General features: G+C 41.0%; 1 protein-coding gene across 1 annotated transcript; it reads left to right on the forward strand.

Annotated features, from left to right (window-relative positions):
- The first annotated feature begins 20012 nt into the window (after positions 1-20012).
- Positions 20013-22980, forward strand: LOC145074452 (aspartic proteinase 36-like). The gene is made up of 11 exons (XM_079020820.1): positions 20013-20139; positions 20205-20512; positions 20612-20741; positions 20832-21079; positions 21183-21407; positions 21874-22036; positions 22130-22203; positions 22269-22359; positions 22432-22507; positions 22592-22663; positions 22756-22980. The coding sequence occupies exons 2-11, from the start codon at positions 20301-20303 to the stop codon at positions 22902-22904; spliced, it is 1440 nt and encodes a 479-aa protein (XP_078876946.1). The 5' UTR covers positions 20013-20139; positions 20205-20300; the 3' UTR covers positions 22905-22980.
- Positions 22981-23205: the final 225 nt, after the last annotated feature.

Here is a 23205-nt window from a genome sequence, read left to right on the forward strand (position 1 = left end):
GGTCCGTTCTAACTCGTTGGACCCTCCGGTCCGGTCTGGTTGAGGACCCTCTGGCCTCATAAATCGTTGGACCCTCTAGTCCGGTCTGTAAAGCTTCGCATGGCATAAATCACAAAGAAATAATGCACAACATAAAACATAAGGCAGGATACCATAATACCCAATGTAAGCACATAAGACCTTCCAGTCACACATAACTACCACTCAAGGTAAAGTATAGTGAGAAGACTCACCTGACAAGCACCAAGTAAAGACCTCGCTCCCGAATCTCGAACTAGCCTCCACCTAACACAAGGAATAAATATCTCTAAGTGATACTCTAATCACAACTATAATGACCGAAGGCTATTCTTTCTCTCATTAACTCTTTTGAAGTGGATAAAAGACCATTTTACCCCTCCATGGTCTCTACTACTCATGTTGACCAAACCCTAAAGTCAACAGAAGTCAAACTCGAGTCAACAGTCCATGTTTGATCCGACTCGCCGAGTGCACCCTTGCGACTTGTCGAGTCCACTTATTTTCCTCAGAAGTCTCGTGACAGTCCAACTCCGCTCGTCGAGTTGACCCCCAACTCGTCGAGCTATCGCATGATTCAGCTCTTTGGGACAAACCCTAACCAACTCGTCGAGTCGGCTCATCGAATCGGCGAGTTCATTCAGACCAAATTTTCATGCAGACGATTTCAATCAGATCTATTACTCCAAGCACTAGATCTATCATCCTAAGGCTCAATAATCACGTAAAGCTTCGATCTTTACGTTCATACATGAGGCTATAGCTCCAAAATGCTACTAGATGCATTTCATGAAGGATTTAGCTCAACAACCCTCATTTGAACCACTAAAGTTGGGACAACTAGACTCTAAGGACCTTAGGAGGTCTAGATCTGAGGTTTCCAACCTCAACCCATGTCTCATTCAAATCATAGATTCAAATGGATGGAAGCAAAGCCCTAAAACTCCCAAAATGAGATTTAGCACAAGGAATGAGCAAGATGAGGACTTTGTACCTTCTTTTAGCAGCTGAAACACTCAATACCACAAATCCACTGCCTTCCTTTGTTCCCCATCATGAAGCTGTTCTTCCTTCTTCATAGAAATGCACCAAGATTGACCAAAATGATTACACACTCACTTCACCAAGGTTAGAAGGGTTTAAGGGTTTCTCTCAGGCTCTCAAGGGAAAGTGTGGCTGCAAATGAAGGCCATAAGGGCCTTTAAATAGGTCACAAACCCGGACAATTAGGGTTTCTCTGCCCAGTACCTACTCAGCGAGTCCCTCCTTTGACTCGTCGAGTCCACTCATTAATCTGCACGGTCAACTCGACTAGACTCGGCGAGTTGGTCCCTCAACTCGTCAAGTCCCTCCTCCAATCCCAAGATTAACATACACAGTAATGTCTCTGAAAATCCGAATGTTACCGATACCAACTTGTAACACTCCAAAAATCACAAAAAAAATTGAATTTTAAAATCAACCATTAACCATCATTGTTTACAAAAAGCGTCATTGTTTCAAAAGTAAAGTCATATCAGAGTGTCCCAAAAATCCATATCATAGAAATAGGAAGATGTGCACGATCAAACCTTTGCTTTCCCACGATCCTAAGAAGTAACTGAAACAATAAACTAAAATTGTAAGCCAAAACTTAGTGAGTTCCCCCAAAGTACCAACATACTACATCACAAACAAAGCATGCAAATATGATCCTCCAACCTGACTAGACTGCCTCCTAGAGCCTACAGCCTATCTGGGCTACTCTCTGGGCCTTCGACATGATTGGACTGCCTCGTAGGGCTTACAGCCTATCTGAACCACCCCAGGTGTCTTGGCCTTCAACATAAAGCAGGACCGCCTCAACCCAACCACAATATGTCGACATACGTAACATATAAACATAAACATAGAACCTGAAAATACAGATAATCATGCATATCTACTAATCAGCCATATATTAGCATAACACTATCTAATCGGGATAAATGATCTAGTGGGTCGACATTGATGCCTTCAACCCACGAGTACAATGAGGAAAACTCATCACTCACTCTGAACACAAGCTGAATAAATCTCTACTCCGAAAACCGGCTCTACTAGACACCTATTATCCATAATATTGCCCAACTAAAATTAATACCAAATTACCCAAAATACCCTTTGGTCAAGATTGGTTAAACCTAACACACCAGCCAAGTCAACCCAGTCGAGTCAACCCAGCCGAATCAACCCAGGCGAATCGAACCAGCCTCGTACACAGAGCGTACATGGATGTACACAGGGCATACTCTTTTTGACCGAGGAGTCAGGGTGAAGACCGCATACGCGCAGCGTACCCTTCGGTACGCCCAACGTATGCGCCTGGTCAGCAACCCCTTCTTAAAAGGGCTTAATACCTTAAGACTTTTCGTCCAAAACCAGATCCAAGTCCAAAATGTTGTCCTTCACCATAAAGTTTCCAACTTTATGGCCTTTCATGGCCAATAAGTGCTTAAAACTAAAAACCCCCAACATCTTAAATCATTAAGACCACCATACTCATGCATGAAGAAGAACTAAGAACCAAGATCATATTTTTATCACTCCAACTACCCTAAAACGTTCAAAAGGACAACTCATTGGGTCTAGGGTATATCATACCCAAAAGGACCAAGAATACGGGGCTAAAAAGCCTAAACTTTGAACATAAGCAAGATCTATTGATAAGATCATCAAGTTCAGAACTTTATACCTCCAAAAGAAGCTTAGAAGTAAGGTGTTCCTGGATCTATGAGGTCTTGTTCTTCCAAGTTAATGCTTCTTTCTTCACCTTGCTTCAAAGGCACCATAAAACACACTTTTGAGCTCAAAGGAACATACAGGGGATTAGGGTTGCAAAGGATGGAATAAGAGTTAGGGGTTGGTGAGGGGGTGATCACTTGAGAGATAATGATGTTTATATAGGTTCCAAACCCTAAAAATTAGGGTTTATGGATCAGACACGTACGCTAGGTAAGCCTCGTGTACGTGAGTCCGCCACAAAATTACAAAAATGCCACTATGGACCATTTTACAAGCTTTCACATGCACAATGGCTAAAATGCAACAATTGTTCCTACTTAGGGTTAAATTTGAAAATACCTCGTCATCGGAATGTTACACTAACAAATTTTTTCGGTTTGTGGTTACTTAACTTTCTTGAGATATCGTTCACCTTATTCGTATAAGCAACACACACTAATCATCTTTTTCATTGCCTAGTGTTTTGATGAAATTTTGAAATATAGGTATCGAGAACCCCATTTGAGTAAAAGACATCCTCAAACATTTATTCATGTTAGGTAAACAAACGATACTTATCAAGACTCAGAAAAAATCTGATGCTACTTGGCAAGTTTTGATGACCCTTGTTATGAAGTAATATGGATAACACATGCAACCAAAAGCACACAAAGACATAGTATTTATGTGGTTTGGTCAAAGTGGCTTACATCCATGGGCAGGAGAGGAGTATTCTTTATTTATAAGATTCGACCTACTCTGTGACAACCCGAAACTTCTACCTGGTACATCTAGTCAGTTAATCTAAGTTAAACTAGTTTCTGTTAACTCCTAACACTGATTAAGGGTTCATTTAAGCATTATAAGCTTGAGTACAACCAAGGTCAAGATTAGGAATGAGTCAACAAGTTGTATAGTGACGCAACTGGACCATACACCCCTCTTGGAGGAGTGTGCGGCCGCACACATGGGTGTACGGACATACACACCTCTCATGGCCACACACCCACCCCTATATAAAGGGTAGACCCCTCTCCCTTCATTCCCTTCACTCCTTGGCAGCACACTACTCCTTTCCTCTCAAGATTCTTCAACCGCAAACCCCCTCAAGGCCTCAAAAACGTGAGTTTTCCATCACCTAGCTTATCATACATGAAATACCTATTGATCTAAGCCTTGAATCAACATGTTCTTCACTCTTTGAAGGAGTACGGTCGCACACCTTCATAAGGTTGGCCGCACACTCCTAAAAGACCCTCCAAAGTGAGAGTTGGACTTCCATATTCGAGTTGGACATGAACCTAGCTTTGCTACACCTTAGAATTGGCTTTTTGGACATCTTCATGTGGGGTGTACGACCGCACACACCTGTGTATGGCCACCCACACCCTTGTGTGGCAGCACACTCCCGTGTGCGACCACACACTCCCTAGGACCACAAACTCATTTCTAAGACCCTAAACTTGTACTACTACTTAGTATGGACCTTGAAAACACCTCAAAAGCTCCTTCCATCATGAGTGTATGGCCGCATACCCCTTGGGGCCGCACACCCATGGCCTCACACACCATTATGGTGTCCATACACCTCCCCGATGCACTCCTTTAAGGTTGTAGCACTTAGTATAGGTAGTCCCAAGTTATTAGAGTGGTTTTCCATCACATTTAGTATAGAAATACCTTCATTTGACTCCTTTATGTGTCATTACATGTTAATTAAGATCAAATCGTGTTCAAGGCTTCACTTGAACATCCCGCATTCCATATCGATCCGTCATTCAAATCGCCCTAGGTGAGTTCACACCCCTACGTCTTTCTGAGTTTTCATGTTTTCAATGGGGAATACAAGCAAAAGTACAAGGAAACTTGTGCTCAAAATATATTATTTTGTTTAAGATAATTATATTTTCAGTATGCTTTTAATACAGAAAATAGTTTTACCAAACAATTAACAACTCAACTCGTAGAAATAGTTTTCTAAACTAGAGCAATGAACTTATGAATCATGTAGCAAAATGTATCGTTTTATAAAGGATTCATGTTAATCACAAAAGGATTTTTCTATATTATTACTTGTAAATTTGTTAATCTAAGTTGGAGACACGTCCTTGGTAACACTCACCACAGGAAACAGAGTGTAGGATTAGCACTTGTGACCAGAATCTCTTGTAGGGAGAGCGTGACTATTGTGTATAGATCTATACGGGATTGACAACCCCACACCTGGCTGCTAGCTACAGTCGGACCGACAGGTCTACAAGTGACAAAGTCATAAAGGATATCGGCTGTTGCGGGCCGTATCCCGTCAGTTATGGTTATGAAACTCGCAACCTAGATAGCAGAGATTTACTTTTGTAATAATGAATCAAGTGAACTAACCTCAAAGTAATAACCGATTTGATTACTGGAGGGTATTAATAGTACCTTCAAGATTTAGTTCAACACGTTTTCTTTTATTAATTTTATTTCTAAAATAGGTCTAATATACCTCAGTGGGAGTAACCAGGGTTTTTAAAAGAAAACTACGTTTACCGATATAAGTATGGTAGATACTTGTACACCTCAGTTTAGAACAGATCACCAACCATCAACTTTTAGGGAAAATATAGGATTTTCTCGGGATAATTCGGCTATTCATAAACGGATTGTTTTTACATGAAACTAACATATATTCATATTCATTCCACAACTCCTTGGATTGTACATACCTTGTATGAATCTGGATGTCATGGAAGGAATGGTTTTTCAAACACGCTTTTCATAAGAAAAATATAGGATTTTCTTGAGGAACACTTTACAAAAGAATCAAAGAATCATTTTCCACCAAAACTAAATGCTTATGAACTCACCAGCTTTATGATGATATTCTTTCAAAACTGCTTGTATTCTCAGGGAATTAGTAAACAGGTACTTCCAGGACTTTTGGAGAAGTCAGCGCGTTATATTCTACTTTCGATAAGAAAAAAACTTTGTATTAATACAGTGTAAACCTTTTCATATATGTATTCAATGTTTGGTTGTGTTTACTATGCTTTCTATGATACAACTGTTGTGATACTATGCGTGACATCAACCACCCCCGAACGTTTCCGCCGTTCCGGTTTGGGGGTGCGACATACTCACTAAGGATACAAAATACACTTCAAATGACTTAGAAGACATATCTATTTATAATGAATGCAGTAGACCTAAAACCCGAATGGGCCAAGCTCATTGGCCCATAAGACCACGAATGCTGTCAACCAATCACAATCCGCCATACAATAGCTTCAGGAACATTCATATTTGTGGCACAACATTATGGTACCTCATGATCCATGGTGGCACATCATGATGCAAGAGTGGCACATCAAGAATGTATAGTGGCACATCTTGATGCAAGCGTGACACATCAAACATTATGGTGGCACATCATGCAATAATCCTTGAGCATATTTAACTTCTAAGCATCGTTGGACAACATTGAGCATCATAGTGAACATCACAGCATAAGTGGCACATCAGGAATACCATGACACATTAAGGAACACAAGTGGAACGCCTTGCACCAAAACGGTGCATCTTGTGCGAGGAATGGCACACCTCTCCAAGGGTGGCGTATCTTCCTCCAAGTGGAACACTGACGTCTAACTTAGCACTCCTTCTTCACAAATGGCAAAACTTCCTTCAAGTTGGCACATCTTTCTTCTAGTTTGTACATTTTCCTTCTAATTGGCACACCCCCTTCACAAATGGCACACTTGAATCCCAATGTGGCACACCTTGCATCTAAGTAGCACACCTTGTCTCCAAAGTGGCCCATCCAAGCATAGGATGACACATTTAGATCATAGATGGCACATCCATGCACCAGGATACTCTATTCCACTCGTAGGTGCTCCATACCCCCTTTTATAAGATTTGTTCCTTTGTCATGTAATTCGTCCCTTTGTCAGATGATCCATTGTCTTCTTAAATGATCTGTTCCTTTGTCACATGCTTCATGAACACCAAGTGCTCCATTTGTGACGTCCCCATTTTCACGGCCAGAAAAGACCGATTTTTTTGTTTATGCTTTATAAAAATCAGAGTATCTCTTTCAATAAAAACGTTGCGGAATTTGTTCCAAGTAAAACATGATAAATACGTTATCAAAGCATTTCCGAAGAAAAGTATTTTTATTCATTTTAAAACATTTGGGATATCATTGTCAATACAGAAACATAAGCATAAACATAACTTACATTCATTATCACTAGTGATCTATATCTCCTTAATCTCTCAGTGTAATTGTGACTTCATATCAACACCTGTGATATAAATAAACTGAGTGGGTCAGGTTGGGAAACCTGGTGAGTACATAGGGTTTTCAACCCACAATAATATAATTATTATGTTAAATCGTCAAACAGTTAACCCAATTACCCATCCCCATTATCTTCTTTACTCTTAAGGGTCTACCCTAAGAATCAGCTACTCCTCGTTAATTCATTCATAAGGATCATCTTAAGGAATCGGCACGAAATCCATTGTTGTCAGGGTTTACTCAACGGGCACTAAATCCGTAGCTGCCAGGGTTTTCTCAAAAGGCACTAAATCCATAGCTGCCAGGGCTATTTCGTTTATCGACAGTATCCACTCGCAATACATGTTAATGGGTTCTTAGAGTACACCGGTGAACACATCGTTCACAACACCTACAGGTTGCGAGCCTGCTAGTGTTCCACTGGGCTGTCTAGAATAGTCCGTGGTTGTCATCCATACTCTGCTGAATGACGGGGCCATCATTTGGGAAAAAGGCTTCTCACATCGTCCAAATCTCACCCTCACCTAACGGTCTATTTCACCTCTCAACTCATCATCCAACTCATACTCCATCTATTACATCTACCCATGTTTTACCCCAACATTATCGTAGATATAAAATACATATACAGTTTAAATCATTTAAAACATGTATAAAATCGTTCATTCAGCATAGATAGAAATTATACAGATAATATTCACACATAGCACGTAGTTTATATAAAATACTTCATATCTATGTGTAAGATGAAAGGGACCATGCACTCACCTGAAAAGGTGGTGATTCCAAACTCAAACAGCGCTTTGCTTCTTAAAAATAATTTCCTTCGACGAAACCTAGTATTATTGCCACTAGAGTTTAGTTTTTTTAACGTTAACCGCGACTAATTAACAGTCTAGCTATTATTACTATTATATAAGCGTTAAATAACACTCAATATAACTCATAATAATAGCCCAAATAATTATTTTAAGGTCCTAATAATGTTACTATAATTAAATAAAAGTTATATTAAATATAGTATAGGCGTAGCTCACTTACAACGGGTTTTTATTAAAAATCGGGCTTCGTTGGAGCGGCGTTTCCGAGCCGAAAGCTTTTCTTCTCAAAGCCGTCGGGCGCTCCGGGGCTTCCTTCTCGTGCTAGGGAGGTTCCCTACACTTGGGAGGGGTTTAGGGAGGCTAGAGAGAAGTTAGAGAGAGAAAGAAATGCTTATGGTGTGAAGAAATAATGAAGGGTTCACCCTTTATTTATAGGGATTTATAGTATAGTAGCCGCTAAGTTTCGTCCGTATCTTCCGCATACGAGCTCCATTTTCTACGTTCTTTATATCCACACGTTGGTATTTACAAGGACTACAACTTTCATTTAGACCTCGTTGACTAATTCTCCTTCTATCTCAGATTTACAAAAACTGTATCGTATTTATCGCGCTCGAAGAGTAGCGACTAAGCTTCGTCCATATCTTTCGCATACGAGCTCTGTTTCCGACTTTATTTATATCCACGCGTTGGTATTTACGAGTACTACAACTTTCATTTAGACCTCGTTGGCTAATTCTCAATCTATCTCGGGTTTACAATTCTTCATCGAATTTGTCGCGCTCGAAAAGTAGAGACTAAGCTTCGTCCTTAACTTTCGCATACGAGCTCCGTTTTTTACTGTCTTTTTATCGTTTAACTCCTATTAACGGTATCTTCATTTCTCGTTTAGATTATATTGGCTGAAAATCGACCGATCTAAAATTCGAGTTTTCGGGTTGTGCACTGCTATGCTAAATCTTAGAAAAATCATAACTTCCTCATACGAAGTCAGATTTGGGTGTTCTTTTTATGGACACTCTCGGTTTAACATTTTCTACGACTTTTGTTTAGATCGCTAAGGCTAAAAGTCGCTCTATCGTAAATTCACTATTTACACTTCCCGGTGCCGTGCCGGTTCTGTCGCGAAAGTTCGACGGGTCATAACTTCTTCGTTATAACTCGGATTTCGGCGCTCTTTATATGTACGGAAACCTTGTAACGTATACTACAACTTGGTTAAGATTATTTATTCTAAATAATCTTTTGCCGAAAAGTCATTTTCGACCCCTATTATCTCTAAATTGACTAGCCCGGATCTACGGGCGTTACACCATTGAACTCAAATTCTTCATGCGAATGCTCCAAATGCTCAAGTCACATTTAGTGCTTCACTTCTATTGTATTCAAGTATAGATCATGTAACACCGAAATTCTCAAACAAATTTTCACATTTTAAAAACATACTTTATTCATAAATATTATAAAAATGTCATTGTATCACATATCAATCCATAGAAACTCAACCCAAGATCGTAATGTATAAAAACTCCTCATGTGTGTACTGATCATGTCGGCGCCTTCCCGCGATCCTCACTGGTACCTAAAACACATAACACAACACTGTAAGCATAAATGCTTAGTGAGTTCCCCAAAATACCACATATAACACATAATAGCCACTCGAGGCTATAACTCTGTGGACCCTCTGGTCCTAACTCTGTGAACCTTCCGGTTCTAACTCTGTAAACTCTAGAACATACACGACATGAATCACATAGAAATAATGCAGTGTATCACAATCACATAAATAACATACAAGATACTCTGTCATATAACTCTAATTACCACTCTAGGTAAAGTATAGTGAGAAGACTCACCTCGGGTAACTCGGTAAAATCTGGTCTAGCCTCCGCCTAATCACATGGAATAAGCACTCTAATCAATACAAATCTCAAGGCTAGACTAATCCCTCTCTTAGCACTCTCAGAAGGGTAAAAGAGCATTTTACCCCTCTCATGGCTCAAAGACCCTAACATTGACCAAACCCTAAAAGTCAACAAAAGTCAACTCTCTGGGTTACGCTGCGCGTACCAAACCTATACGTTGGGCGTACCCGGCAACCTCACAGAAACGGGGAACGCGACCCCCTACGCTGCGCGTATTAGGATTACACCCTGTGTAAGTCCCAATTTCATGATCCTTAGTTTTTTGGGTCTTAAACGGTTAAAACACACGTCCAACTTTCAGATATGACCACCCTAAACCTCTTAATCCATAAAATTGGTGATTTTAAGCCTTTGCATGGCTGTGAGAGTCACCAACACCCAAATCTTTCCACTTTCAACACTCTAAAGCCCACAACTCCAACATGACTTCCTAATGACGACCAAGCTGGGATTTTTATGGATCAACATCACACATAACACTGAAATGGGACAAATTTAGGTCCATGGAGCCCCTCTTGCTCATAAAGTCTCCACCTTTGGGTCTTAAACCCTAGAAATGGACCATAAAACACCAAACCAAAATAAAGAGGAAAGTTTTGAGCTTTTTACCTCAAAGTGAAGCTACTTGCTCTGAAGAACTCAGATCCAAGCTTGAACTCCAAACCTTAGCCTCCACAAGCACTCCTCCTTCTTCTTCACTAACACACAAAGGCACTTTTAGCTCAAAACACTCACACACAAGCTTTAGGACGAAAGGAATGCTCTCTTAGGGTTTCACTCTCTAAAATGGTGGCTGAGGATAAGGCCTTAGCATTCCTTTTATAGTGCACAAGCCATAAATTAGGGTTTGCATCTGGGCCTGCTACGCCCAGCGTACCTAGGCGAGTCCGCGTCCAATTAAAGCGCATGAGTATGCGCATCGTACTCTTCAGTACGCCCAGCGTACTCATTTGCCTTAATATTTCAATTAAGGGCTTAACTTGACAACCTTAGAAAAGGAAAAGGGTTTAAGAGACACACCTGAAATTCGGGATGTTAGAATTCTCCCCTACTAGAACTAGACTTCGCCCCCGAAGTCTCATGCCGTAAACAACTCCGGATACTGCTCCCGCATCTCTGACTATGGCTCCCAAGTCAGCTCGGACCCTCTCCGATGTTGCCACTGGACCTGAACCAGAGGCACCTCCTTGTTCCTCAGAACCTTGATCTTCCGGTCCAAGATCGCAATCGGTCTTTCAACATAATTTAGACTCGCGTCCACCTGGATATCCTCCAATGGCACCACTGCCGACTCGTCGGCTATACACTTCCTCAGCTGAGACACGTGGAAGGTATCACGAATTTGGCTCAACTCCGCAGGTAGCTCCAAACGATATGCTAGCTTGCCCACCCTCGCGGACAATCTGAATGGACCAATGTACCGGGGCCCCAGCTTGCCCCTCTTCCTGAATTGGATCACTCCTTTCCAAGGAGACACCTTCAGGAGTACAAAATCTCTGACCTGAAACTAGAGCTTGGATCATCGCCTATCCGCGTAACTCTTTTGGCAACTCTGAACTGTCAACAAGCTCTGCCTGACCTACTGTATCTTCTCTGTCATCTGAAGCACTAATTCAGTGTTACCCAACACTCGCTGCCCGACCTCTCCCCAGCAGATGAGAGTCTGACACCTCCTCCCATATAACAACTCAAAGGGAGGCATACTGATACTCGAATGGTGGATGGTGTTATAAGAAAACTCAGCCAACGGCAGACACGTGTCCCAACTTCCTCCGAAGTCCAACACACATGCCCTAAGCATGTCCTCAAGTGTCTGAATCGTCCGCTCGCTCTAACCGTCCGTCTGTGGGTGGTATGCAGTCCTGAAATGCAGCCTCGTACCCAACTCCTCGTGGAATTTCTTCCAGAACCTGGAAGTGAAACGCACATCTTGGTCAGACATGATCGAGATCGGTACTCCATGTCGCGATAGCACCTCTCTCACATACAACTTTACCAGCCTCTCCGTAGAAGAGCTCTCACTGATAGCAAGAAAATTAGCGCACTTTGTCAGCCGGTCAACGATCACCCCAATTGCATTGACACCTCTCGCAGTCCTCGGCAATTTGGTGATAAATCCATGGAAATTTGTTCCCACTTCCACTGGGGAACCTCAAGTGGCTGCAGCTTGTCGTGCGGTCGCTGGTCCTCGGCCTTAACCCTGTGACATGTCAAGCACCTCTCTACTAACCATGCCACATCCCTCTTCATACAGGGCCACCAATAGTCTCTCTTCAGGTCCAAATACATCTTAGTGGCCCCAGGATGGATCTAAAACCTCGACCTGTGTGCATCCTCCATCAAAATGGTACGTGGCCCGCCCTCAAATGGCACCTAAATCCGGCCCTGGAAGGTCATAAGCCCTCGGCTATCGGCAATGAACACAGATACTTGCCCGGTCACCCATTCTCTCTTGCGGTTCTCCGGTCTCATGGCCTCTACCTAGGCCTCCCGAATGGTGTCCAACATCGGAGTCATCACTGTCAACCTCATACAAACATCCCGTATCGGGGCACTCTCCGCCCTACGACTCAAGGCATCGGCTACAACATTAGCCTTGCCCGGGTGGTACAGGGTCTCGCACTTATAATCCTTTACCACATCCAACCATCTCCTCTGGCGCATGTTCAGGTTGGGCTGATCCATCAGATACTTCAAGCTCTTATGGTCCGTGTATATGGTACACCGAACCCCATACAAATAGTGACGCCAGATATTGAGGGCGAACACCACAGCCCCCAACTCCAGATCGTGAGTAGGACACCTCGTCTCATGAGGCTTCAGCTGCCTCGATGCGTATGCTATCACATGCCCTCTCTGCATCAGCACTGCACCCACTCCCGATATCGACGCGTCACAATATACCACAAAATCCTCCATGCCCTCCGGAAGGGCTAACACTGGGGCTTCACATAATCTCTAGTGAAGTGTCTCGAATGAGGCATGCTGCTCCAGGCCCCAACTGAAAGCCACGCCCTTCCGGGTCAACCTGGTGAGAGGAACAACAATCCTAGAGAAATCCTTGATAAATCTCCAATAATAACCGGTCAACCCCATAAAACTCCTGATCTCTGAAGGGGATCTCGGAACCTCCCAACTCATCACAGCCTCAATCTTGGCCGGATTGACCAATATCCCATTCTGGTTGACGGGGTGTCCTAGGAACTGGACCTCTCGTAACCAGAAATCACACTTGGAGAATTTGGCATAAAGCCTCTCCGATCTCAGAACTCCGAGGATCTCCCTCAAATGCTCCTCATGTTGCTCTCTGGATCTCGAATACACCAATAAATCATCAATGAACACGATCACTGAACGATCCAACATCGGCCTGCACACCCTGTTCATGAGATCCATGAACGCCGCCAGTGCATTGGTGAGCCCGATGGGCATCACCACGAACTCGTAATGCCCATAACGAGTCCTGAACGCTGTCTTCTGGATATCCTCATCACGCACTCTCCTATAATGATATCTAGACCTCAAATCAATCTTGGAGAACCAAGACGCTCCCTGCAACTGATTGAACAGATCATCGATCCTCGGTAAGGGGTAACGGTTCTTGATCGTCAACTTGTTCAACTCCCGGTAATCAATGCACATCCGGTGTGAACCATCCTTTTTCTTGACAAAAAGGATCGACGCTCCCCACGGCGAGCTACTCGGCCAAATAAACCCCTTCCCCAGCAGCTCCTGCAACTGTGAGGATAACTCATGCATTTCTGGTGGCGCAAGGCGATAGAGCGCCTTGGCGATAGGCGCTGCCCCCGGGACCAAATCGATACGAACTCTACCTACCTCTCAGAAGGCACTCCTGGAAACTCCTCGGGAAAAACGTCTGGGAACTTACACACTATCGAGATCTCATCGACCGACCTCGGTCTCTCTGCGTCTACTCTCGTATCCACCACATAAGCCACAAACCCGCTACAGCTGTACTGTAGGCTCTGCCTCGCTCTAGCGGCCGAACAAAATGTTGACCCAGAACGGGTACCCTCACCATAAACCATAAGAAATCCCCCACTAGGGTCTCGTATAGTCACCAACTATCGCTCGCAGTCGATAACCGCTCCAAACCTGCTCAACCAGTCCATGCCCACGATGACACAGACATCTCTCATCGCAATCGGGACCAAATCAATCGGAAACTCAATGTAGAAGATCTCGAGTACACATCCTCGAATAACATCAATGGCATACACCGCTCTCTCGTCAGCTATGGAAACTCGCAAAGGTCGACTCAATGCCTCCCGACAGATACTGATGTGCTGACTAAAGGCTAACGACACAAAAGACCGACTCGCACCCGAGTCAAATAACACCAAAGTAGGTACAGAATTCACAAGAAATGTACTTACGCACATCATAATATAATCATAATACCACAAACTCAAAATAAATAGATGAAAAAATACATACCAGCCACAACATCAGGCGCTGCGCAGACCACCTCCGCTGTCAACTAAAAGGCTCTCCCGCGAGCCTTTGGCGCCTCGGCCTTCACTGGCCGACTCTCTGTAGCTCGTACGGCAGCAGGGGAAGATCACGGTGATGCTCCCTGTGCTGACCCCCAAAACTGCGGACACTCGGCCTTCCGGTGTCCGGTCTGGTTGCAGTGAAAACAGATTGCAAACTCCTTGGGGCAATCCTTGGCCATGTGCCCCTCCTTGCCACACTTGTAGCAAGACCCTGCTCTGCACACCCCCTTCATGACTCTTGCCGCACTTGCCATAAGTGCGGCCCTTCTGGTTCCCTAATCTCGAATCGGTGGGCTTGGCCCGCTTGGCTGCCAGCTGGGACTGTGCCGGTCGCCGATCCCTCCCCTGAGACTCTGCCTCCTCCTTGGCGTGTCCGGTACAACGAGTTCGCCACGAACTCGCGGATGTCTCTCCTCAAAACGCTCAAATACCGACTCATGCATGCCTTCTCGGAACACACGTGCTCAGGGCAAAACACCACCCTCTCATGGAACATCCTGGTGATCACTGTAACAGACTCGGTACCCTACTTGAGGGTCAAGAACTCCTGGTCCAAACGCTCCCTTTCAACCGGGGGAACGTACTCATCACAAAACATAATGGTGAACCTCTCCCTGGTCACCGCGGCAAGCTCTGTAGAAGAATAGTGCGCTGTCACAAACTTCCACCAGTCCTTCTTTCCCAAGCGAAGCTGGTTTAGCGCGAACCAAACTCTCAGATGCTCCGGACAAGAACACGTATAGAAGCATCCTTCAATATCATAAATCCATCTCATCGCAGCGATCGGATCCTGCGTCCCGTCAAACTCTGGTGGCTTCATGTTGCTGAACTCTCGGTACAGCAACGAGTCACCCCCCTGTGACCTCGCAGTAGCAACGGCTGCGGTAGCCACAACAACAGTAGCATCAGAAAGAGCAGTGTAACACTCGTCAAAAGTCTCGATCAGAGTGGTCTTGATAGACCCAAACATCTCCGGTATCTCGGCTCGGATGACAGCAGCCACCTCCTCATGAACCAACCTGCGGATCTCCTCATCATTAACACCACTGCTCTCAGGTGTGTGACGTGTCCCAATCATGATGTCTATGAAATACAACATAAAATATCATAGACTCGCTCGAGCATACTCGCACTCGATAACTCAACCGTACTCGTTCCCTGGTACCCCAAGGATTCTTACTTGAGTTGCGCACTGCTCCGGTGTCTTCAGTAGTACGGGCCCAATACTACCGTCCACACCGCATCAGTATTCACCCCAAGTCCTCCTCCTAGGATCCCAAATCCCAAGTACTCTACTCTCACTATGCATAGTCTACTCTCTAGCAGATCTCTCATAAGCTCCTCGCTGTTATCTACTCACTCTCAAGCATCTCCTAGCAGCAAAACCCCTAGGCTAAGGCATCAGAAATCAGACCACTCTATTCCCAATAAGAATACCTAGCCTACTCTAGCATGCATAACATATTATCTCATATCTCATAACACATAATATAAGGGTATTTTAGGAAATCACTGTTCGGGGCGTTGGCTGATCGTACACACTACTCTACTCTGCTCTTTTCAAAAACTTTTTACTCCTTGAGAAAAAATTTGTGATTTCATTTTGAAAATCTCTCAAATCCTCAGTTTGAGTTCAGATACTCCCGAAGGTACACACGAATCCCTCAAACTAAGGCTCTGATACCAACTTGTAACACCGAAATTCTCAAACAATTTTTCACATTTTAAGAACATACTTTCATTCATAAATATTATAAAAATGTCATTGTATCACATATCAATCCATAGAAACACAACCCAAGATCATAATGTATAAAAACTCCTCATGTGTGTACTGATCATGTCGGCGCCTTCCCGCGATCCTCACTGGTACATGAAACACATAACACAACACTGTAAGCATAAATGGTTAGTGAGTTCCCCGAATATTGAGAAGACTCACCTCGGGTAACTCGGTAATCTCGAACTCGGTAAAATCTGGTCTAGCCTCCGCCTAATCACATGGAATAAGCACTCTAACCAATACAACTCTCAAGGCTAGACTAATCCCTCTCTTAGCACTCTCAGAAGGGTAAAAGAGCATTTTACCCCTCTTATGGCTCAAAGACCCTAACATTGACCAAACCCTAAAAGTCAACAAAAGTCAACTCTCCGGGTTACGCTGCACGTACCAAACCTGTACGTTGGGCGTACCCGGAAACCTCACAGAAACGGGGAACGCGACCCCCTACACTGCGCGTTCTGGGATTACTCCCCGCGCAAGTCCCAGTTTCATGCTCCTTAGTTTTTGGGGTCTTAAACGATTAAGACACACGTCCAACTTTCAGATCTGACCACCCCTAAGCCTCTTAATCCATAAAGTTGGTGACTTTAAGCCTTTGCATGGCTGTGAGAGTCACCAACACCCAAATCTTTCCACTTTCAACACTCTAAAGCCCACAACTCCAACATAACTTCCTAACGACGACCAAGCTGGGATTTTTATGGATCAACATCACACATAACACTGAAATGGGAGATATCTAGGTCCATGGAGCCCCTCTTGCTCATAAAGTCTCCACCTTTGGGACTTAAACCCTAGAAATGGACCATAAAACACCAAACCAAAATAAAGAGGAAAGTTCTGAGCTTTTTACCTCAAAGTGAAGCTACTTCCTCTGAAGAACTCAGATCCAAGCTTAAACTCCAAACCTTATCCTCCACAAGCACCCCTCCTTCTTCTTCACTAACATACAAAGGCACTTTTAGCTCAAAACACTCACACACAAGCTTTAGGACGAAGGAAATGCTCTCTTAGGGTTTCACTCTCTGAAATGGTGGCTGAGGATAAGGCCTTAGCATTCCTTTTATAGTGCACAAGCCATAAATTAGGTTTTGTATATGGGCCCGCTATGCCCAGCGTAACCCTGGGTACGCCCAACGTACCTAGGCGATTTCGCGTCCAATTAAAGCGCATGAGTACGCACAACGTACTCTTTAGTACGCCCAGTGTACTCATTTGCCTTAATATTTCAATTAAGGGCTTAACTTGACAACCTTGGAAAAGGAAAAGGGTTTAAGAGGCACACCTGAAATTCGGGATGTTACAGATTAATCACCCGAGAAGGCGAACATGAATGTCCACTGATTGTGTATCTTCTTTGTTAATCAGATGAACACATCTCTTTAGCTCCTAAATCTAACAAAAAATATTCTCATGCACGATGATTGAAATGGATTCAAGAATGTTATTAATGCATGATGTGTTGATACAAACATGTTTATTATAAATATTATCCTATCAATCATTGTAATTATAAATTATCTTCTTTACAACCTTCATAAATAAATCCTAGATCACACCCTTAATGGGATACCATATATACCAAGTTATACATGTGTCTCCTTAGGAACAAAGGTTCGTGACCACATAAACAATTGAAGAAAGAATGATTGGACACCATTGTTTTCATGGAATTTCTTACATATAGTAGTTAAACCAAAAACCATTAAAATTTGCATCCCTCCAGCGTAATTAATTGACACCTTATTAAATCCTTCATTTCTATAATCTGCACACAAATTAGACATAAAAGATAGTTCCTTGGCATTTTTAGAGACCACATAAAGAAGGTGGCATATGAAATAACACCATTGTTGGGTTTTCTATGCATTTAAACACAAGATTATGTGCAACAAAAACAAAACAATAATCATATATGTTCATGCACCCTAATGCTCTAATTTTAATGTTATTACTACTACCTTACTAAAACATAAATAAGGAAGAATTACATACCTATTTTGATGTCATTGATCTCCATTCTTGAAATCTTGTCCTTATCAATGTTGCTTGGATGAAAGGACCCTAACCAGGATCCCTCCAATGGTATCACACCCAAGACACCAAAAAGAGAATCAAAAGATAACTAGGAAGAGGATCAAAATTCTACAAACCCTAATGAGGGTTAAGAATTTCGTTCAAAAAAGAGGAAGAATGGAATTAGCGAAAAATCAAGTTACGAAGCAAGGAAGAATGAAATCCTTAGCACCCTATTTATAGCCTTAGATCCTCATCCAAGTTTCATCTCCCATCCTATATGGGATGGAGGAATTTTGAAATTCACCTTCCATCCCAAGTAGAATGGAGTGAATTTCGAATTTTCCTTTATCCTTAAGAGTGCTAGAACATTCCAATTAGTCAATATTTTAACTAATTAATATTTAACATTTTGAATTAATTAATTTCCAATTAATTCTAAAGTAGTTTCTAATTAATTTATTAAACATAATAAATTAATAAACTATTTTTCTCCTTAATTCTTTTTCTTTTAATTACTTAAATGGGTCATGAAGGAAACCCAAAAGAACCATATTATTATTTAAAATATTACCAATAGTTAATGACCTTGTACACTTTTTCCAATAACCACAAATTCTCAATTCAACCCTATTTGATTCCCATCAATTATTAAGTGAAGGTTTTCATCTTTCCCATGATCCCCGACACTATATTAGCATGAAAGTTTGGACATATATTAGTATCTTACGTCCTTATTATAATAGTATATTGATTACCATTATTTGCCTCTCCTTCCGGCTTGGATTATTGCTTCATGTGTCAGTTAAACATTGCTAGCAAAGAAAAAATTATAGTTCCATGACCACAAAGAATACAAGTTTTGGATAAGCATGTCCACCTTCTCGATCATAGATCTTAAGAAATTAGACAAATCTAAACATCTTCAAGTGTTTAGGTCTCTTGAACATCTGAAATTGTGCCAAACTTTTCACATAATCACAAGAAAATTTTATGACGTAAAAAGTATATGAGGTCTCAAATGATCAAAGGAGCTCTCCCTTAGTCCTCTCCCTTTTCCATTGTTTACTTTTCTTCGATCAACATAATGTCTCACGGACCATCCCTCGATCATCGCAAATCATAATGAACCATTGTAACAGTAACGTCATAATAGCAAAATTTGAACTCAAATTACTCGCAGACAAAACTGTTGACAACAACGTTTAGATAAAAGCAATGATCCCACCTACCGCAATTACCAAGAAATCCAAGCACTCCATATTGATCACTCTCGATGAACACCCTCACACCCCATCTTGAATTCCAATAACCCTAGTTGACAGTAAGAAAATCCACGAAGAGAGAAACTCATTTGCGTCTAAGTGATTCATATATATATGATTGAATAATTCGAATCAAAATAGGAAAGGGAATACATTTATTTTAAAAGTTAGTTTTCTATGAACAACTTCATGTTATGCATTAATGTAGATTTCTTACCCATTTATATTAATGAAGTGGATTTCTTTTATGTACTGATTTTTTCACTTTGTTTTTGTTATCAATTTATACAATAAAAATGGAGATAAAAGCGTACTAAAAATATTTATAAAAGCTTTATAGCAAATCAAGACATGATCGTACAAAATTGATAGAAAATCATTTGATTTTTATTTTTATTATATATAAGATCACCTTTCAAATGTGATTGTTTTCATCATAATTATAAAGAGCTCAAAATAGCATATTACACATTCTCTCTCTCCTAATTAAGTTAGGATCCAAACATCCTCCTTAAATAAACTTCACGAGGTAGGAGTGTTCAAGATAACTTGATACCTCGAGCGACTAAATATAGCAAAAATGGAGAAAAAGGAAGAGGTGGAGGAGGCGAAGAGGACGACTCCACGCCACTTAGCACCACCCTATATCGCAACAAACGTGAATAAAGTTTTTCTTATGTAATCCATCGTAACTCCTAGTGAAAAAGTCTTCATCTCTTTCATCCATTGCTCTATTTTTGGCTTTTTACTTCATCACAACCGAGGTGGGTTTCTTCGTTCTTTAATTCTTTGCTTCAATCCAACTACTATTGCTTTCCTATAATTACAGGCTATAAATACATACGATTGTAATCGGTCCGTATAGTTTTTCAATTGCAAGAAACCCTTTTGAAACTTACACAAATCAGTCTGCTTGAATTTTCCGATGGATCGAAATTTCGTAATTAGGGTTCTTGTTCTTGTCATACATTTGGGGGTTTGGGTATCAGCAAATGTCGTTTTTCAGGTCCAGCACAAGTTTACCGGCAACAGAAGGTCTATAACTGCTTACAAAGCTCATGATACCTACCGTCACCGGAGAATCCTCTCCGCCACTGACCTCCCTCTGGGTGGCAACGGCAGCCCCTCCGCCGCCGCGTAATTCCTCTATCTATCTCTACATTTATATGGAATTAAGCATTATTTTAAAGACAGTTTTTTTTTCCTAACTATTAAATATTTGTACGATTTTTATAGGCTATATTTCACGGAAATTCAAATCGGAACTCCACCAAAGAAATATCATGTGCAAGTCGATACTGGAAGCGACCTCTTATGGATAAACTGTATCGGATGTCAAAATTGTCCCCAAAAAAGTGACCTTGGAGTATGTTACTTTCTTCAAAATCTTGGCAAAAACCATTGAAATTTTATCTATTTCATTCGTTAAAAATTTATTTTTGTGTTTTGTATACAGATTGAACTTACATTTTATGATCCAATGTCCTCCACAAGCTCCCAAATGATTACTTGCGATCAAGATTTTTGCACAACCACCCTCGATGCCTCTAACAAAGCTTGTATTATTGGAATGCAATGTTCATATCTTGTTAGATATGGTGATGGGAGCTCAACAAAAGGGTATTTTGTTAGAGATAATGTCAAGCTCGATAGGGTTTCGGGGAACCTTCAAACCGCATCCATGAATGGAAGCATTACTTTTGGGTGAGTTATCTGCGATTTTTGTCCCATTGACATTAGTCTCACAACGTGTTGTAAACTTTTATAAATGGAAAAATTAACAATTCTTTTTTTTTATTGAAAATAGGTGTGGGGCCCGGCATTTTGGGGGACTAGGTTTATCCCAACAAGCACTAGATGGGATTCTAGGGTTTGGTCAAGCGAATTCTTCGATAATTTCGCAGCTTGCTTTGGCTAAAAAGGTAAAAAAGACGTTTTCGCATTGCTTGGCTAGTTCTAAAGGAGGTGGGATTTTTGCTATTGGAGAAGTGGTGTATCCGAAAGTGAAAACAACACCGATTTTACCCAACGAGTAAGAAATAATTTTTGCGTTATAGTTTTTTGTTACCTTTTTATTTGCTAACGTAGCTTCGTCTCTTTTTTATAGACAGTCAAAAATTTATACACTATTACGGCGGAATCTGACGGATCTGGAATTCAAGATTCCATTCCATGGATGGAATGCAATTCCGTCAGATTCCTTCAAATTCTCATGTTTGATTGATTTCACCGATCCTAGGGGTGGATGTAAGGAATTCAATTCCTTTTTATGTAAAAGACCAAAATAACTTCATTATATATATTTAAATAAATTAAAATAAAAACCGTAAAAAATCTAAAAGCTATTCAATTTAATATTGAATTCCACTCCATTTATTGCCAACCAAACATGTAACAATTTATCCTTTGACGAATTTGAGTCTTTCCAAAAAGATTCCTTACATCACATTCAAACCTATATTTATTATTACTCAACATATTTTATTTTTACATTTTAGGATACATTATAATATTGAATTGAAGGCAATTGAGGTGGGTGATGATTTCATCCAACTTCCAACAAATATATTCAACACACCTTCCAAACGTGGAACAATAATTGATAGTGGAACAACCTTGGCTTATTTTCCTCATGTCATTTACACCCAACTTATGCAAAAGGTTTCTCAAATAGTTCAACTTTACTCCTTCCATTTTTACTTTTTTCTTTTTATAAAATCAATCATAACTTATTGTTTCTTTTTTTTAATATAGATTATGGCCACACAAACAAATAGAGTACCTCATACACTTGATCATCAATTCAAGTGTTACAGAAACCCCGGAAAGTAAGGTTTCTTTTATAAAAAATTATTCGAGTTATGAAATATGTAACGCTTTTTTTTTTTGATAGTGTTGATGATGTGTTTCCAATGGTCACGTTTCACTTTGCAAATTCACTTCCATTGAAAGTTTATCCCCATCAATATCTTTTCCAAATTCAGGTATAAAAATCTAGTGTTTAATTCTAGTAACTATCGTTGTTTTATAATTAAATTTATTGTATTTATTTTCAGTCGAAAGATTGGTGCATTGGTTTTTTGAGCAACGGGTTGCAGCCTAAGGAGGGTAAAGATTTGATCTTGTTGGGAGGTTAGACTATAAAATTTTATAAAATTATGACAAATCTTTTAAACTTTTTAATTAATCGTTTTTAATATTTTTTTTTTTGGGCAGATCTTGTATTAACAGACAGGTTGGTTACGTATAACATGGAAGATCAAACTATCGGATGGATTGAATATGATTGTATGTATACGTTGCTCTCTCTTTTTTTTTAATTCAGATTTAAGCTTGTTCAGGGGTATTATTGTAATTTGGCTTTTTTTTGGGTGTTTCAGGCTCATCGAGCATTAAAGTGAAAGATGAAGAGACGGGGAGGGTGTACCAGGTTGGGTCCCATGATATTACATCATCGTCTGGTTGTAAACATGAGTGGTTTATTGTGTGGTTGGTGTTTATAATAGCTACTAAAATAGTTGTGTATTAGAAACCATTGACCATAGTTGTAACCATGGTCAATGGTTGTGTTTAATAAATAAAGTATAAAGTATGTTTTAAGAGTACATGCCTTCCCCTATTGCTCATGATGATATTTTGAATTTTGAGGAAAAGTTGGTAAATTTGGGAAGGAATATTGGTGGTATTAATGAAATTACCATGTAAAAACAGTATAAAAGATTTTTAAGTTTCAAACATAAGAATTAAAGGGTGGAACTAGTAATGTTAAGATGATATTGTTAACCGGATGGAAATAGGTAGGGTTGTGTTCTATTGACCTCATGAAGAGG

The sequence above is a fragment of the Lactuca serriola genome, chromosome 9, assembly GCF_051521515.1.
Source record: "Lactuca serriola cultivar US96UC23 chromosome 9, Lser_US96UC23_V15, whole genome shotgun sequence".
NCBI lineage: Eukaryota > Viridiplantae > Streptophyta > Magnoliopsida > Asterales > Asteraceae > Lactuca > Lactuca serriola.

Coding starts and splice junctions, on each gene's coding strand:
- LOC145074452 (XM_079020820.1), top strand. CDS start 20,301: ATGGATCGAAATTTCGTAATTAGGGTTCTTGTTCTTGTCATACATTTG. Junction 21,080..21,182: donor AATGGAAGCATTACTTTTGG/GTGAGTTATCTG, acceptor TATTGAAAATAG/GTGTGGGGCCCGGCATTTTG. Junction 22,204..22,268: donor TGTTACAGAAACCCCGGAAA/GTAAGGTTTCTT, acceptor TTTTTTTGATAG/TGTTGATGATGTGTTTCCAA.